Here is an 18,238-nt window from a genome sequence, read left to right on the forward strand (position 1 = left end):
GCTGAAAAGGACTATAAAATCAAGCATACAAAAGGATGGGATGGCTTCATTAACTCTAATGATGAAGTAAGGCAAGTGCCTTGCTTGTGTGTAGGACTGCTGTCCTGGAGACTAACACAGACATTAACCACCACTTATAATGGGAGGAAGCACAGACTCTGACCTATGCTGTGAGAGAAAGAGCTCAGATTGCCTTTGACACAACATAAACATGGAGCAAAATTATTTTGCCCTACTGTGAGACTCGATATAACTGTAAACTGATTGACTACACCTTTGTGGCAACAGGAGGGTTAGTCAAGCAGCTAAAGGAGATGTCTCTGGAGACGTAAAGAAGGGAGATGTGGGAGGAAAAAGAGTCATTTTGGGGGTTTTTTTGCATGGTGTAAAAGTCCTTCAGGGCTTTCTTCTAAATAGAGAATCTGTGGTTGGGCAAATTACAGAGAAATATTTGATTTTCTTGCAGAAGAGTTTTGACATCCTGGATTTTTCTTGTCAGAACTGTGTTCCTAATCATCCTCTGTTACCCAGAATCAAACTTCCAGAGGCAGTGAGCATTTCCTGAGCCAAGGAATACTTGTAACTTGAGTTAATGGTCTCATGGCCTACGATGAGATAATATTAGTTAAAAACTAGAATGAAATCCTGGTAGAGGCCATCCTTATGGTCTTCTGAACAGAGTAATGTACAGATAGTGCTTGCCTATGCTGGTGCAACTTGGTGAATAAATGATATGAAGTCTTCCTTGTTGTGCCAGCCAAGGGCAAAATTTTCCCTGGCCAACTTAATAGCTCAAACCAAATCAATCTCACTTGTTACAACTCAGTTAACAGTTGTTGTGGGAACTCATTGTTGCTTCACTGGGCTGAACACCCAGTGAGCACAGAAACAGAGCAGGAATATCTTACCTGGGTACTTTAACTTGGCCACGGATAGGTGGGTAAATATGGACATGGACATTTGTCCCATCTACGTTTTTTAATATGTTTGGGATCTGGAGATGTTTAGGATACAGGTGAACACAACTGGTTTTATTGCTGGGCATGAGAGGATTTGAATCAAGTTTGTTCATGTAACAAAATTTAATTTTCTGCCCACATTTGCGAGAAGCGGAAAAATAATCCCATATCTTTGGCAGGTATGACACACACCAGGATCCTGAATGTCTCATGCTTGGCCCATTGCCACCCAAGGAGGGCAGGGGATTTCTGTTGCCCCCCTCTGCACTGTAGACATTTCTCAGGGTGGTGTGCATGCACCTAAATCCCAACATCAGACTAATCACCTTGGGCTCCCTCTCTAGTTCATAGAGACTGATCTGTGTGTTCAATGCAGATGCTGAGTATGTCTGAAAACAGACATCTGCATTTAATCAGCATCCTAAGAAGTGTTTCTGCTCCCTTCTGAGTATAAAAGAAGCTAGCAGTGACTACCTTAAACACCTAACATGCACGAATCTGAAGTTAAGTGAGATGCATCCTGCCCTGGAACTCTTTCTGATCCTTCTACCCTGGTGAAATAGTGTGGGGAATGTACCCAGTGCACTGACCACTCTTCCTTCCTTCCTTCCCAGGCCCAAAGGAAGCATGGGAAACAAAGCCTTGTCCCATGACAGTGTCTTCATTTTTGAATCTGCACCAGGAAATGTGGCAGGTGACGTATTGTGTAAGGAAAACACACCTGGAAGAGTGAAAACTTTGCAGGTGAGAACATCATCCCCTCATTCATGGTGCTGGTTTGTGTGAGCTGTCTCCTAGGAAACTGTGTTTCTTGATTCCTTTGCTCTGTGCCTTAAGATTTTGCTGACTAAAGTGTCCAAAGGCAGATTTACTACTTTTGGATCTATTCTGCCTCTTGGAAGCTGCATCTTTGAGCAGTGCTGGTGCTTTCAGCCTTGCCCAGATCTCACAGTGTTGGAGTGACATGAATCCAGTTCATGGACTCTTGGAAACTTTCCTTATTGAGTGTGTCCTCTTTCAGTGGGATTTATATTCTTTACTTCATAGCTACTGCTTTTGGGTTAAGGCCATTTATTTATACTATAGTGTGTCCCTTACACTGTTATTCTTTAAATATTATTTATGTTATTTTTTTTGGCAATTCAGGCTCTGATGTTTTCACTGTACATGCTATCACCAGTGACTGTGTACGTGTGTGGGATGATGGATATGTCAGGGTGCTCTGACAGCTTTATTTATATGATTATTCTTCTGGTCTTTGCCAGCAAAGGATACTGTATTCTGCTAGATCATTTCCTTCTTCCAAGGCTATACTGAACCCTCCTTGACAGCTCCCTTATGAACTGTTGGCTGTATTAAATGCATTTAAGTAACTGCCCAGCTCGGAACACTGAGATAAAAGTTTGAGGTTTTTCCAGGGGCCGAATACAAATGGTTGATAGAGCAGCCAAAGGCCATTGAAATTCTTCTTTTGCTCAGTGTGAGCTTCATGTTGCAAACACAATTGCATCACATGGTAGGTAATTGAAGATGCACGGAGGGACTTGTTCATCCATAAGACTGCAAAATAGTCTTAAGACATTTTTTGTATAACAATAGGAGTAGCAGGAGAAATCATGTTTATATATGACAGAACTTTGTTGTGGGGGAAAAAGCTCTTTTCATGCCATCTCCAGTCCACTGTGCCCTCTCCTCATCCATCCATCATCCTGCATGGTAATGTAATACTGCCAGCACTATTTTTGTAGCTGTAGGAGACAGCCTTTTTCTGTGAGCTTGACTCATGTCAGAATAAAAGCCAAGCACTAATAAAAGCTGTTACTTTCTTAGCAATCTAAATTAACTTCTACCACTAGAAGACAGACTGTAAATTCAGAGTTTCCCCCACACCACTTTGCTGTCTGCATGTAACAAATTTAATAAATCTAACACAGGAAGTTGTGCCAAGACACCAAAGCAAAACTGACTTTCTGCCTTTTCCTTCCCATTAAGTGCACAGGTGTGTTGTATGTCTTGTGCTGCCCATATATTGCAATAAGGGCTAGAAATCTGTTTGACCTGGAGGACTGGTGCATTAAAGGGTGACATTGTGCTACCCCGTGTGGCTGTTAGATCTTGAGGAATTACATTGCATATTAATCTTGTTGAATAAGAATTGCAGCTATTTAGATCTATTTTACAGAGATATAAATGAATGCATATCTTCCAAGAAAACACAGAATTAGGCCTAGAATTTCCCAATATGGTTTAGTAAGCAAAGAAATGGAAAAAAACCAAGTCTACATGTTTGTCTTGGGAATATTCTGTAGAGATGTTTTCAGTTGAAGGACAAAGTTTCTGTTCAGACCTTGTTTCTATTCCAGCTTTGACATGGCTGACAGACTTAAGCCAAGAATTTTAGTAATGGTGTTTCCTGAAATCTGAACATTTTTAGTTTGAGGGAACATCTGGCTATTTGTGAGTTTGCAGACTTTGTTTTATTTTTCTTGGGTCAGGGTCTGCCAGAGCATTCTTTTATGCAATCTTGGAAAAGAATCCCCATATCCCTTTGCAAACAAAGCTGTTCCTGGCTGCTGTTATCATTCTTGCTGTTAATAGGAGCAACTGTGTTAGAAGTGTCCAAAATGTTCCCTATAAATAATGCCATTGAAATTCTATATTCTAAATTTCAACCACAGCTTCAGCTGCAGCAGAATGTCAGACTTGGATCACCTCCTCTTGTTATAACTGGAAAGAAACTGGAAGATGCAGGTGCTGTTTCTGAGGATGATGGTTTACCTAGAAGCCCTCCTGAAATTTCAACCCTTCGTGAAGTTCTGACAGATTCGCCAAACAAGGTATAATTGTCACGTCACCTTGATGACCACCTGTACAGAAAAGAGAAAATCTACCTGGAGAAGGGGAAGACTTTTTGCTTGCTTGTGATAAATTATGATGGTATGGATCAGTCAGAACCAGAAAAAATTACCTAGGTGGATTGTGGACTTGTCACTCTGAGGGATATCTAGAAAGTGACCTTACAAATACCCTTTCTGGGCACAATTTTCCATGCTTTTGTGTAGACCAATACTGGGACAGTTGTGACCTACCTAATTAGCAAATGAATGATTTTGGAGTTCAGAGAACAGGTGAGCATTTGTAAATTTGAAGATTTTAAAACAATAAGCCAAAATAACTTTATAAAATACGTTGCCTCGTGGCCAACCTTCATGGCATATCTCATAGCAGGAGAAAGCTCCCCTGCTTTGTTTGATCCTAATGAAGAAACGAAAGCAACTGTGTAAGGCAGGAACTCAATGACCCTTCCTTTATCTTTCCTCTTGTGTTTTCTCATAATTAGCACTGGATATCCAGCCCCAGATAATTCAGTGTGATACTTCCCTTGACTTACCCTCTTCCTTATTTTATCCCACAGTCCTCCAACCCTGTTCAGCGTCATAGCTCTTTGAGTTTAGGCGGAACAGACAGTGAAGATGAACAGGTAAATAGCTACTTTTCCTGCTAATAAACTTTCCTGAGACGGCATGTGTGGTGTCTGTATGGAGCCAGTACAATCATTTTACTTTTTAAAATTTATTCTGGGTACAGTGTATCCCAGGAAACAATTCTTTAGCAGTCCAGAGTGAGGCAAGTGATACTGAAAATGTGCCTCTTTGAGTTTTGAATAAGAAATAAAGTCAGGCAGAAATCTAGTGGTAAGTGGTTTGTTTGAACAGCATAGTCAGTTCTTTGACAAAGTATGAATCTGTAACAAAAAATTGGTCAAGGCAAAGCACTTCAATGTCCCAGGCCCCTAATACCCAACAGCAGTAATAGCTAAATCACACCTGCCCATCAGCAGTGGCTTGTGAGCAATACCCTGCATTTCTCTTATGATTGCAGGATCAACCCTTCCTGATACCAGGTATTCCACAGGAAAAGGTGTGTTTTAATTTGCAATTTTCTTTGTATGATAAATGACCATCAGAAGCAGAAGGTCCTGCTGTCAGAACAATGCAGTCTATTCCTTGATCAGCTTGGAAAAAATTTACAGAGGTTGTGATTTTGGAGTGGAGCTTAGAGGACCTTCACCTTACTGTCCCTGGTGCTTGAAGCTGAGTTGAATTCCTGCCCATCTCATGCTTTCAAAGCAAACCCACAATTTGCTATATCGCCTTTCTCCAGTGTTAATATAATGCTTGAGAGACCAGTCAGACCACAGTTATGCCAATGCCAAAGGCAGCACCAGTCCAACAGAGCTGATTCAACTCATGGGATAGCAACTGTATAAGCAAAGCAATCTGCCATTTAGCTGAGAAGGGGAATATTTATGGGTCCAGAACAGCTACAGACCATTTTGCCCAAGCTTTGCAGTCCTCCACGCAGAATCCCTGTTTGAGAACCTCACCAGAGAGAACACACTTTAACACTGTAAAGGAAATACTTGGTAAATGAGAAACAGGATTTCAACCTAAGCAATCTGAAGTTACACAAGGTGTAGTGTTTTACGTTCTGCTGTTGTATTGATCTTGCTGCACGTGATAGTTACTTCATATCTTTGCCATGTGTTGCTTCGCTGGGATTTCTGAGAGCTTCATGCTGCTGGCACCTCTGTGTGAAACCCAGATGTGCAACCCATGTAACATCTCAGGGCCTCCTACCTCTACAAAGACCCACTTTCTGACTAACCTAAAGCTGGATGTGAGGCTGTCACTTGAAGAGAGCAGCAAGTGGCTTCACAGAGACATTTGCCAGCGTTACCAGCCTTTGCCAAGATAGCCTTTATGGAAATCTAACTTCCTTGTTGGCATCTTCAACCCAGGCTGATTAAAAGCAAAACAGGTTTTCAACCTGTGGGACTGAGGTAGTATTTTGGCACGAACACTCTTTAGGAAATGGGCCTCCTAGCTGCAGCATCCTCCTTGTGCTGGCTCCTGCATCTGCCCAGTAAGCAACAAACACTAAACTGATCTTATACTTAAATACTGATGTGGAAATTTTGTGTTTGCTCCACTGTTTTTGAAAGACTATACAAACTGTCAGTGGTCTGAGACAAAATTATCCTGAATCCTCGGTGGATTAAGGAATTTGCCATTTATATTTAGCAATAGCTCAAATACTGGCTTCAGGTATTTTTATATTACATAAACACAACTGTAATTTTATAACTGGAAAACAGAAGAACTTGTATGTAGAAACTAGAAACAATGTTATTATTTTTTTTAAGTTCTAATGATCCTTACAGGTTTATCATTAATCTTGTAGAATTATAACAAGAGTTAGCTTATTTACTAGCTGTGTTCATCTTCCTCTGTTTCACAATGTTTAAATTTTTCATGGGAAGAATCTGTATCTGTCATAATACACACCATAATACACAATCCTGTTGTGGTTTATTTCTCATCTAGGAACTAAAAAATCAGTGAAGAATAAGGAAAAAAATAAAGAAGAATTTTAGCTACCTTAAACACACAAACAAATGTACCCTGACAATTTCTGTAGATCAGATGGAAAGATGTTTTCATTATCTCTGAAATTTCATCACCATACATGTTTTAAATGCTGTGTTATATCCCAAGCCAAAACAAAACTATAATCTGAATGCCAGGCACAGTGCAATGGCTGTGTGTCACCTTGCTTTATGAATGAAGCTTCTTTGGCACGTCTGTGACATTTTGCAGATGTTCCAGAAAGTTTGGTCTACATTTCAAAACAGTAGCAAAACTAGTCAAACTGCATGTTTAGGGGGTTTTCTATGAACACTTGTGTAAACCCTTTATTTTCATAGCCTAATCTAAGGTTACTGCTCTTTAGTTCCCCAGAGCAGCATTGCTGCAAGGCTGAGACCCACATCCCTGTCGGGAAGATGGTTCTGGGATACTTGTTGGACAGAAGCATTTGATTCTCCTGAAAGTGGATATTAAAAGACAAAAGTGGCTATGACAAATTTCTTAGAGAAAAGAGGAAAAAGCATCCATGCTACTTCTGGTGGTTTTTGTGCTTTTTTTTAATACTATATTCCTGTGCTGTCACATTACTGATATGGGAATGCAGCTATACAAACGGCACCAGTGTCTCCTGCTGGTGTCTGCATGTACTGCAAACGGGTTTTCAGATAAGAAATGGGAAGGAGACAAGCTGAGGCTCTCACTGTGGGAAAGCAAGAGACAGGTATTTCTCACTCTGTGTAACATACAGCTGAACACACAGAACTGAGTAATCTCTATGCAAAGATGACTTTAGGCAAGTATTTTAAAAAGAGGTTTTATGCCCCGACACACAGCCATTTCAGATTTCTGAAAGGGATGGGGGTAGCAAAGGAACTGTTCCAGAGTTGTGGGGAAGCCAAGCAGAATGTAGAGCATTGTGTTTGTGTTTTACAGATACCTTCTGGAGCTTCCTCCAGGCCCATCAGTCCTTCCCCCCCTGCCACTCTGGGGGCCCCCATCTCACGAGGCAGCAGCTTCCTTCCCGTTGACTTCACCACCCCTGCCAGTCCCCTGGGCTGCCTGGACACCTCAGCAGCCAGGCACAGGATTGCCATAAACCCTCGCAAACAGAAAGGCTTTACCAACAAGAATCAGCAACCCCTCCAGGTAAGTGTTTTCCTGAAAAGAATCGCTCAGAAGAAGGAAATCAATGTGAATTTTTAACTATTATATTAAATAGTTTAATTTTTTTTTCTTTCTTATCCATGTTCATTTACTTCTTCTGTTGGAGAAAGGGAAACCACCTATTTTGCATCAAACCAACCAACCAAAAAAGCCTTGGAAAACTTCAGTATCATGGAAACTGAAGAAAGTACAAGTTTTGGTTTTCATTATTTAGCCAAAAAGTTGGGGGTTATGCTTCATTTGTAAAAACATTCCTGTTGTTTGAAAAGCTAGCTGTCAGTTTTGAAGAGGCTTAAGTCTATTTTTACAAGTCTAGTTCTTAACTGGAGTAGTACATTAACCACAGTGTTGGTAAATTACAAGGTGGAGGTTTTGTGTCTATGTTTTGAGTATTTATAAAAATTCATGTGTATAAAATACAATCTTTGTGCGTGATTCTTTAATTAAAAGGTCTTACTGCACTTCATTAGGTGGAGCAGCTGGAAAATGAAGCATGTATTCCTGCAACTCCAGAAAAGAAGGAAAATTCAACAGAATTACTTGAGAGTGACAAACATAAAAGTGATTGGGAAGGTAATGAAGACTTAATTGTTGCTACTTTAGGTGTTTGAACCCTGACAAGACCTACTTGAATTTTAAGTCTTTTAAAACTAGTTCTCTTTCGGTTTTATATCATAAAATCGATCCTGGCTGCTAAAGTGTTATGATGGAAAAAGTCATGTACACTTAACACAGTGGTGCTGAAGTGGTGAACTTTGAGGGCAGCATTAAAAAATACATGAGGTGAAAGCACTATGTTCAGAAGTACCTGTCCTACACAGCTGTTTGGGTCTCATTGGCTACCAAGCTGAGTTCATTAACACTAAGAAAAACCTTAACCTCAGCATTATATCTATTATGTGTGAAAGGTGACTTTGACTGGCTTGTGTTTACTGGGTCTTCCTTTGCTACTCACCCCCTTATCAACTGAATAACAGCTAATTGTCAGTAGTAACACAATTGTAAGTTGTAAAACAAATGAAATTTCTCCAAACAGCACCAAAAGACTTCTCCCTGTAGCACTGCCTTACCTGGCTGATGGTAGTGCAATGATGTTGTCAGGGCAAACTCAGGGCAAACCCAGTGCTATCAAGCATCAGTTACTGTGTGTGCAGGCACATCTAAGATATCCAGATGATCAACAACCCTGCTTGAAGCTGCAGGAGGCAGAGCTACCTGATGTTGAGGTGTCATGCTTATATACAGAGAATTTTCCACGTCATTGTAGACAGCCTTTCTAGGCATATGCATGAAGAAATGTCTAGAGGAATCTAGCTAGTAGTCTTACAATTAGGGATATGCTCAAAAAACAACTAAACAGCAACTAATTTGGTACAGACAGCAACTTTCAGTCATTCCCTGGATTCTCTGGATTAGGTATGTTCAAACTAAAAACTTTATTAGTCTTTCACTTGGACAGCCCTTTTCTAAATATGCTTTTAACAGCCTTATTTGTCAGTTAATGGTGCCCAGATGTGGGACACTCATGTTAAATGACTGCACTGTCTGGAATGAATTAGTCATACACATGGTGTTTGAATTGTAACCTCTAAGTGCACACTCTTCTCTGTTTAATACAGGATTATCAGCCCAGGTGGGACAATTTGCAAAGGGAGGCAGTTCTATGGAGACACCAGGTTTAAAAGCTCCCACTGATGCTGCTCGTGACTCTTGTGATTCCACAGCTGTGGCAGGAGGCTCCTGTGCTTTGCTGCAGGAGGATGCAAGCCTTCCCTGCATGGACCATCACCACAGAGCAGCCACTCTCCCTCTGAGACCCGAGCCTTCTCCAGTGAACCTGGAGGAACAGCACAGTGCAAAAGTGTTGCACTCTTCAGATGAGTCTGCTGATGAATTGAAAGAACACCAGCAAAGTACCAGGACTGAAGTACTTCCACTTCCAGAGCTGCAACAACTCGGAGGAGAAGCTGTTGTGTCTCCAGACATACCAGCAGCTGACTTGTTTAGCAGTGGTGTGGAAACAGAGGGCATAGATATATTGGCAAATGTGTCCTCACTAAATTCTGTGGACCCAAACATCAAAGCCCAGGAAAAGGGGGATCCACTGTTTGCTGGCAAAGTAGAAACCTGCTTGGGTTCTACTGAGAATCGTTCCAACTGTGCCGTCCCAGGTACTGCACTAAGCACTTCACAGGTTGTGGTAGCTGATTCAGAGTCTTGTGCTGGCATTGAGACAGTGGCTGTTTTGGAGCCTGAAAGCAGTTCAGTAACAAGAAATAAGAAAGAAACTTGTGAAATTATGGAATCTCAGTCACCCAAAGGCAATGCAGAAAAAAAAGTAGACACTGCTGCATCTGTCTCGGAAGCAGGTTGCATGCTACCTCGCAGTAAATTGGAAGGATGTTTTAAAGCAGAAACTGTTCCTGTTTCAAAGGGTAACAAACAGGCCAGCACATCATGCATTTCTGAAAAACTTTCCATTGGGTGTCTTGCCTCTTCGAGTTTGGCTGGCTTGAAGAGTAATATACCTTCTGATGATGACAGTAGGGAGTACCAGATAAGCAGTACAGATTCTCACAGAAAAACAGTGGAAGGCAATCAGTCTTCAGATGAAAATGTTAAAAGTCCACTGAAGACTGCTTCTGCTAAACCAGTCCGATTTACCATTGCACCAGCATGGCAAAGATCTCTCTCAGGGGGTTCAAATTCAAAGGAAGATTCTTATTCCAGAAGTTCCCCAACATCCCCTATAAGACCAGAGTTCTTTGAGGGAACGACAAAAGAGCACACACGTTTTGATGCAGTCATCCAGGAATCAGCAAAAACCAATTCAGATAGATTTGATCGAGATTGTAAGGACAGAGATCTGCATTTGAATTCTTTTATGGAGTGGGCTGACCATGAAACACAAAATGCTGAGAACCCATTTGGGGTCAGACTAAGGAGAACATCTTCTTTGCTAAAATACCAGAGTGAAAACCGTGTAGAGTCTCCAAAGCTGATCCCCTCAGCTGTTCCCATTGCTTCCTCTGCTTCAACCAAGGAGGATCAGAAATTGATGGGAACTGGGAAGCCACCTCCAGGCCTTCCTGTCAGCACAAAATCAGTTGTTAAAAAGCCTGATCTCCTAGAAGACAAAAATCCCCCCAAGACCAGATCAGAAGAAGCGGCAAAGAAGCAAAATGGTCATAAACCTTCAGGTATTTATGCTGTATTTTTAACCAGACATTGTAGAAAACAGTGGTCATGTAATAGGCTTGGCAGAGTGGCAAACAAAAGATAAAAATCCTCTTGATGAGGACCAAATTCAGCCTTAAGTTCATCAGCACTATAATTTAATTGGCTTGATGATTTGGCCAGTCAAGAGAATTCTTGGCTTATCTTAATGAGGGGTGTGTTCCAGCAAGAATAACAACAATAGCTTGAGGGCTATATCTGAAACATTTCTGGTACGAGGTACTTGTGCATATAGTCAGAGTTTTAACACAGTTTTTTAAAACTTACTGCTATTTGGTAGTTAATAATTCAGACTGCATCTGCTCAAACCTTAACTAGGAGTTGCATTAGGTGTGATTACTTTTTTTTCTACAGTGACTTAATTTAAAATATTTTAAAAGTGACAAGGCAGCCTGTATTTTACTGCCTACATGAAAAAATCATGTTTAGCATATTAATTTAGTCTGCAATATAAGGATGTTTCAAAGACAAAATCCGGTTCACAACGACCTTAGTGGGAGTTCTGCCATTGACTTAAACGGAAGCGGAGTCAGGTCAAAAACTCCAGAATAAACAGGAAAAAGCAGTTATTGGCAAGGACAAAATCATCAGGGAAGGTAATTTCATCTCCACAGTGTTCAAAGAGTATTACAGATGCTGAAGGATTTAAAACATGGAACACTAGCTTTAGGCTGACTTGACCTAAATCCCTTCTTTACTTCAAAAATGCTTCTTTTGTAGAAAAAGTCACTCCATATTTGGAAACTGCTTCCTCTGAACCAGCTTGGGTCTCCATGGCAAAGCTAAAACAAAAGGGTTTCCAGGACCACGCTCTTGCCAAAGAACATAAAGCTGAAGACAAAGCTTTGACCAAAGTGGATCAGGAGGAGGTAGAGTACCAAGTAATGTTGCATGGGTGTGAATCCTGCCCTAGGTTGCCTGGGTGCTTTTGCAAACTGTTCAATGTCATCTTCGTGGGAGGTGTGTTGTGAGCACTACCCAAAGAAAGATTTGCAGGGCTGGCCTCTAAAAACACTGAGGCAGACAACTGATGCAAGTGAGCAAAGACACATGTGACTACACTGTCCCAGTGATTAGTTTCAGAACTCCTGTATGTTCCTTTGCACTACTCAAACCCAAACATTTTTAGAGCTTGCTTATTGCCCAGAATGTATTTATGTAGCCCAAGAGCTGCTTTGAGCTGTATTAGCTTCCTCACTGCCTTCTCCCTCCCTCCCACAGGATGTCCCCAGCCATCCTTGTCTGGCTTTTGCTGCATTTCCACAGTCAGGTTTGAGATGTTGCCAGGGTGAGCTTTATGAGTGCCAGTGGCTGGTGGTTCAGTTGCATTCTTTTCTTCTCCCCTCATGCTGTAGCAAGGGATCTGTGCTAGTGAAAACATATTGAAGAAGAATCTGCCTTCCAGCTTGAGCTCTCAGGACAAGAAAATGCTAATGAAGACCAGTGTGTCTGCAGCAACAGGTATTCTTTTTCTTTACATCTATACATAGTGGCTACGGTTTATACCAGTAAGTGGTGTGGGTGGCAGGTGATAGGGGAAGATAGATCCATTTTTATAATCAGCACACTTTATATAAGGCCTGTTCAGAGTACAGTTTGTGTATAAGTCAACATAATGGCTTGCTCGTTCAGAGAAAGCAAGTGAGGAACTTTTATCTCCACTGCCAGTTCAGGAATGGCATATAAACAGTCTGGTGATTTATTACCGGCCAAGGTCAGTACTAAAGAATAGCAGCTGAAGTTGGAGAGTGTCCAGAAGAGAGCAGCAAAAAAAGGTCAGGACTTCTAGACCTCCAGTCAGCCAGGAAATACTGATGGAAGGGGATTTGTTTAGTCTAGAAAAGACAATTCAATTTTCTGTAGAGGCCAAGACTAGTCTTTATGACCTTTATGAGCTTAAAATGCACCAGGGGATGTTTAGCTTAGATGTTAGGAAATACCATCTAATAACAAGAGTGGTGAAGTGCAGAAAAGCGTGGCTTGCATACAGAGTGTGTGCAGCTTCCATTGCTGGATGTGTTGAAGAGATAAACACGTATCAAGAATAATTTAGGCAGAGTGGGTTTCACCCTCAGGTGAACAGAGGCTCGATGGCCCCTTTCCTGATCTGTTAGCTGTGTTTCTGGATAATAAAGATGCAGGGGAAGAGTGTGACTCAGACATCGTGACTCACATTACCTCTTCCAGGGCTTCTGCTGGGCTGCAGCTTATCCCTCCCTGCTTACTCAGTGTGGTGCCAAACCTCCAGCTACATATAGATAAGCTGGTTCTTCAGCTGTAAAAGCATATTGTGCCAGCTGAAAGCTATTGATTTCAGATACTGCCTAAGAAGATGAGAAATGCCCCACTGTGTCAGAGCTGTGGCTTTTCTGTTCCAGGTTCCTGTTGCTGACACAGTAGGAGATGCTGTCTAGAGAGAGCACATGCACCTGGCCACTTTTCCCTTGTAATCCGCCAGCATCCAGAGTTGTTGTGTTAGAGACTTTAGGTGGTACTCTGTGGTGCTCCCTGTAGTAGTTGTTTTTAGAGCTGTTATCCACTTCTGAATCTACAGGTTCTACAAAATAAGCTTTCTCCCTCACTACAGATATCTGGCTGGCTCAGGATGTGTGCACCAACACAGAAGCTCTGATGGCGGTTGCCAATTATCTCTGTGTGACTAACATAATATAGCTTTTAGAAAGGGTGCTGTTACAAGCCAGCTTTGTCTTATGCTTTTAGGTGCAAAGTGAGAGATGAAATGTAAACAGGCCAAGATTTTTGCTGGGATCGAAAGGCTGGCACAAGCTGACCAGATTTCTGTTTGTTGAATCATCTAAACCTTGGAAGCCAGCAACCTTCAGTCAAAATTCAGAACTTCACAAGCAACTCTGCTTCTCCTTTACTAGAACTTACACTCTTTGTGGTCCTTGCAGCAGAATTACAAGTTTTTGTGCATCACCTCTTCCTAAGAATTGGCCCAGTTTCCTGACATTTGATAACTGTTTCCTCGCCCCCAGAGACAGCATTTATAGGCATATTCTAGTGTTCCACACCTTGAACATCACGAGAAGCTCTGACTAGTGCTGATGTTTATGGAAAACACTGCTCCTCTGCTGCTTGCAAAACCATGCCCTATTGTTTAGGAAATGTTCAGCACTGTCCATGTGTGAGTAGGAAAGTGGGAATCCCAAATGTAACCTCCCCTTTATTTGATTCCCATTAGCACAGCCAGCAATTTGGTTAGTTGAAGGTGCTGGTGGTGAACAGGATGTAGATTTAATATCCAGAGGAGTTATTAATTTGGATCATGCTTTTTGGCATATGTTAACTGTTAGCAGTTTTCTTAATGACTGGTTGAGGTTTTCTGTGTGATCCACACAAGCTGCATGCAACAGCAAGAGCCAGGACAGCTCAAGGTCAGCTAAGTTTGGAAGAGAATTCCAAGACATCAGTTCCTTACTTTAATAGAGTGTTGTTACTGCTGCATGACAGCCCATGTCACAACCAAGGGAAGTTTCCTCTTGCTCTCCCACCTCACCTTAAGCTCCTTGAGGTTGGTCTCAAAGCCTGTCTTCCTGCAAATAGGAACGAGCCACTGTTTTGGGATTTTGCTTTACCTTGTGGTGTTGAGACCATGCAAACAGTTTTAGAGTCACTTTTGCTTATTACAAAGAAGGAGGTCTTCCAAAATGTGGAAATTAATTGTCAAAATAAAAATTTCAGTAACACCTAAATTCCTACATCTTCTTAGATACTTCTGAAAGTCTGTTGTATATGTAGAGCTGCAGCCTGTTTTTAATGAATAGTGTACTTCCTCCAGTATTCCTAAGTACAGTTTGCCTCTTGCAAGAACTACCAACCAGCCAAAATTTTTGAAAGACAAGGGACCTCCTGAGTAGAAATAGGGAACTACTTTGGCTCTGTTCAGGAGTGTGACTGATGGAGCTGATGGATATTTTCCATTGATTTCAGCTCAAGCAAGATCAAGCTTCTTGTACTTAACATGGCTTAAGTCCACATGTGGCCCCTGTTGTGCTGGAGCATAGCAGCCTCATCATACCTGCCTCACACCACACACAGACTAGTCAAGTATGAGGAAAAAGTCTGAATTTTCTTAGTTTGACTGACACAGAAATGAAGTACTGCCTGGATTGAAATGGATGGAGAGAGCATGATGATGAAAAGACTTGTGAACCATATCTGAAGAATGAGAGCTGCATTCTCTGAAGCCCCATTCTGGGCTGTCTGTCTGAAGACATTAATTTTGAAAAATTTCAAATAAGATGAATGGAGGAGGCCTTTTCTAAATAGGCACTCAAAGCCATACAGGGAGCATTATCTGTATTCCTCATTCCTTTGTGAGGATGACAGGCTTCTGTCAGGCTGTATCAAGAGGAACACCTAGTCCTACCTTTTTGGCTTAAAAGTCCAAGAATATAAAGCACTGGTTTGATCCCTACCTAGTATTTAATAATATTGCTGCAGCAATATTTGTGCCAGCAGTGAAGACTGAAAAAAAACTTTAAGTCTTCTCAGTGTTGAAAAACATATACCAGTTACTTTTAACTCCACAGCAAGCCTGGGGTGATCCTTATCCTGCAGATATTTTGCTTCCATTTTCATGTGTACTCAGGAGTTTTATTCCTGGATTTTCTTGCACTCACAGAGCAGAATTAGTCTGTGGAACTCCTTGCTGTGCACTTTAATGGAAGTCAAGTGTTTGAAAAGATTAAGAAATTAATTAGCCGAGAATATGAATTAGAAAAATGACTGGTGCTATAGTCTCCACATGCTTGAAGAATTTTGAAGAATTTCTTCATTTATCAGGGCTTAGACACTTGCTGTTGGGACTGAAGAGAAGATTCTTATATGGGCATATTACTCACTAGCAGCTTGCTATCAATTTTCCTGTTGCAGTAGCTGATCCTTTCGATTGCTGTAGCTGGACCAGACAGTGCCAGAGATAACAAATCTTCTGACTTATTTGTGATTCACAAGCATTTCGGGCTGCAAAACAATTGCTTTAGAGATGAGGAAATATTACTGGCAGAAATGGAGTCTTTAGCCTTCTGATGAGTGATGGGTATCTTCTTGTTGGCAGGTAAAGCTGAACCTCTTTCTCAGGAAGCATCTGTGATTCCTGCTGTTGAAAAGGAAGCAAGGCACTCCTGTAACCTGCCAATGACACCCTGCAGTCCTGCTGAACCACCGTGGCTGTCCCTGGCCAAGAAGAAAGCCAAAGCATGGAGTGAAATGCCCCAGATTGTACAATAGCAGATGACAGGAGCATCCTTCTTTGTATTGCCAATAGCTGCATTAACTCCATTTAATCCCTTCTTTACTGTGACCATTTTTTTGAGAAATTAGAGCCTTAAAGCTTTTGATCAGACTGTTGTATGTAAATATACGACAAAGAAATGCCATTGCAGGCTTAATTTGATGTGTTAGGAAACTGGACATTTCCTACTACCAAACACTAGGAAAACTTGATTAATTTTTACATCCTTACGCATCGATGGTGATGTTCTAAAGAGGACCTGCTTCAGGCTTTTGAAACATTTCTCTAGCAAAATATGTTTTTAAAGTTTCTTTTAAAGAAACTCTTTCTTTTAAAGACCATACAGTATTTTGTGCAGTTTCTTTGAGCTAAGAAATTAATGTATGCTATAAAATAGATACAATTCTGGGCACTGACGCATCATGACTCATGGGCATTGATGTCATCACACTTCTTTCTCTAATGCTCTGGGATGGGCAGTCTGACTTTGCTTCAGATTGTTAATGGATCTGCTTTGTGATAGCTGTGAGATCTAAACACATTATGAGTTAAAGCAATTCTGGCTTTTGTGTGGTTTGAAGTCACAACGCTTTGGTCTTGGTGCTTTGCTCACAGATACCCAGTGGAATGGCCCAGAGCCACACATCCATTCTCTCCCTTGCACTGGAAAACCATCACGCTGTAGTGTATGCTCTGCTTTTGGTTCCACCTTTGGAAATCTGGGATAATTTAGACATTCTGCTAAAAGAATCCATTCTTTAATTATGGCAAATGGTGATTTTTTGTTGTGTGTGAGATTCCTCAGCCAATTGTCTCTCTTAAAGAGTGTGTTGGGGATGAGAACTCTCTGCTCCTTAGAAGGTGGCATCTTGTTTTCAAGAAGTGCCACCCTCTATGTTCATATGGATATGTATTTAGTCAGTGGTATTTAATATTAGTGATACAAGGGGCATCTGCTTTCCTTCTCGTCTCCTCAGTCTTTAATCTGTAACTCAACATCAGTCTGAGAATGTGCAGCTGGGGCAAGACTATTCTCTCAGGGCCTGGCTTTGCAGTCACTTAAACTGACAAAAGTTTTGCTATTGGCTTTGAAGGACACAGACATTTGAAAAAGAAGCTTTGTAAAATGATGTTAGTGGCATAAGTGGCAGTAGCACTTAATGGTCCTTTTCAGTTCTTACAGCATTGCACATTACATAGCTTTTGTTTACAGTCAGTGCAAGATTTGAAGGCTGACTTAGATGATGGACTGTTTTTAGCTGGAAAGTTGGTAGGTATTTTTAAGGATAATAATATCTATAGATAGGATTAACTGCAAAATGAAATAAATTGCTTTCAGATCAGCTCAAGCAAGATTTTAATCTTCCAGTCTTGGCCTGAATTTAATAAGTAGCTCTTGCAATTTGAAAACAGTATTAATTATGAGGTAGACAGTGATTTTTTAAATTTTTTTTTCATATAGGTGAAAACTTACCCAAGTAGGCTCAGAATCTGTAGATACTCTTTATTCTGGACTAACACCAGAAAGAGTAGGAGTTTCACATTGACTTGGTAATCAATGGCTATTTTATTACTTGTTTTTCTCTGCTTTAGGAAGCATATCTTCTCTTACAAAGAACTGAACATTTGTATTTCTCTGAAACTTTTGACTATAATGTAAATGAACGTACTCAACTTTGATTCCTGAAGTTTTGTACAGCTGCCATCCCATCAGAAGCTTACTGACCCTGTGAAATATGGGCATTTCTATATTCAGTAAACTCTCTTCTCTTTTTATTAATGTGGATTGTGATCCTTCATCCAAAGTACTGCAAATGATACCATAATCTCTCTTTCCCTGTGTTTGCTTTTGATCTTAATACTGTTCCTGTCTTTTATGTTTGGTATGTATATATGTTTTTGTAATCCTTGTCTTGAAGGAACCCTGTTTGTATTCCATTCCCGTATTTGGTTTACTATTAAATGCTGTTACCAGTGATGATGGTATAATTTCTGGGAAAAAAAGAGGGATGGATGGCCCTCATTCATTAAGGAAAAAAGTAAAAAAGAGGTCTTTGGTCAATATAGACTCTAAACATGGGATACTGCAGAGATTTTGTTTTGAGGTGATTTTGTGTGATCTAAGACTGATCAACATGGCTGCTCAGACCAAGAAACTTTTCTAAATCTAGCTATTTAGCAGTTTCAAA

General features: G+C 40.8%; 1 protein-coding gene across 8 annotated transcripts in view; it reads left to right on the top strand.

The window, feature by feature from the left end:
- Positions 1–18,027, top strand: part of KIAA1210 (KIAA1210 ortholog) — a 53,942-nt gene extending 35,915 nt beyond the window's left edge. For 6 of the 8 annotated variants that reach the window (XM_027687295.1, XM_027687292.1, XM_027687299.1 and 3 more), the window contains exons 4-12: positions 1,574–1,703; positions 3,638–3,796; positions 4,375–4,440; positions 7,322–7,534; positions 8,023–8,125; positions 9,172–10,752; positions 11,510–11,658; positions 12,145–12,250; positions 15,873–18,027. In XM_027687295.1, the coding sequence (XP_027543096.1) occupies positions 1,574–1,703; positions 3,638–3,796; positions 4,375–4,440; positions 7,322–7,534; positions 8,023–8,125; positions 9,172–10,752; positions 11,510–11,658; positions 12,145–12,250; positions 15,873–16,045 (2,680 nt within the window). In that variant the 3' untranslated portion in view covers positions 16,046–18,027. The remainder of the gene's footprint in view (positions 1–1,573; positions 1,704–3,637; positions 3,797–4,374; positions 4,441–7,321; positions 7,535–8,022; positions 8,126–9,171; positions 10,753–11,509; positions 11,659–12,144; positions 12,251–15,872) is intronic. The other 2 variants (XM_027687300.1, XM_027687296.1) reach the window with 2 other exon arrangements.
- The last annotated feature ends 211 nt before the right edge of the window (positions 18,028–18,238 follow it).

The sequence above is a fragment of the Neopelma chrysocephalum genome, unplaced genomic scaffold, assembly GCF_003984885.1.
Source record: "Neopelma chrysocephalum unplaced genomic scaffold, ASM398488v2 Primary Assembly neopelma1_73b, whole genome shotgun sequence".
In the NCBI taxonomy this organism is placed as follows: Eukaryota; Metazoa; Chordata; class Aves; order Passeriformes; family Pipridae; genus Neopelma; species Neopelma chrysocephalum.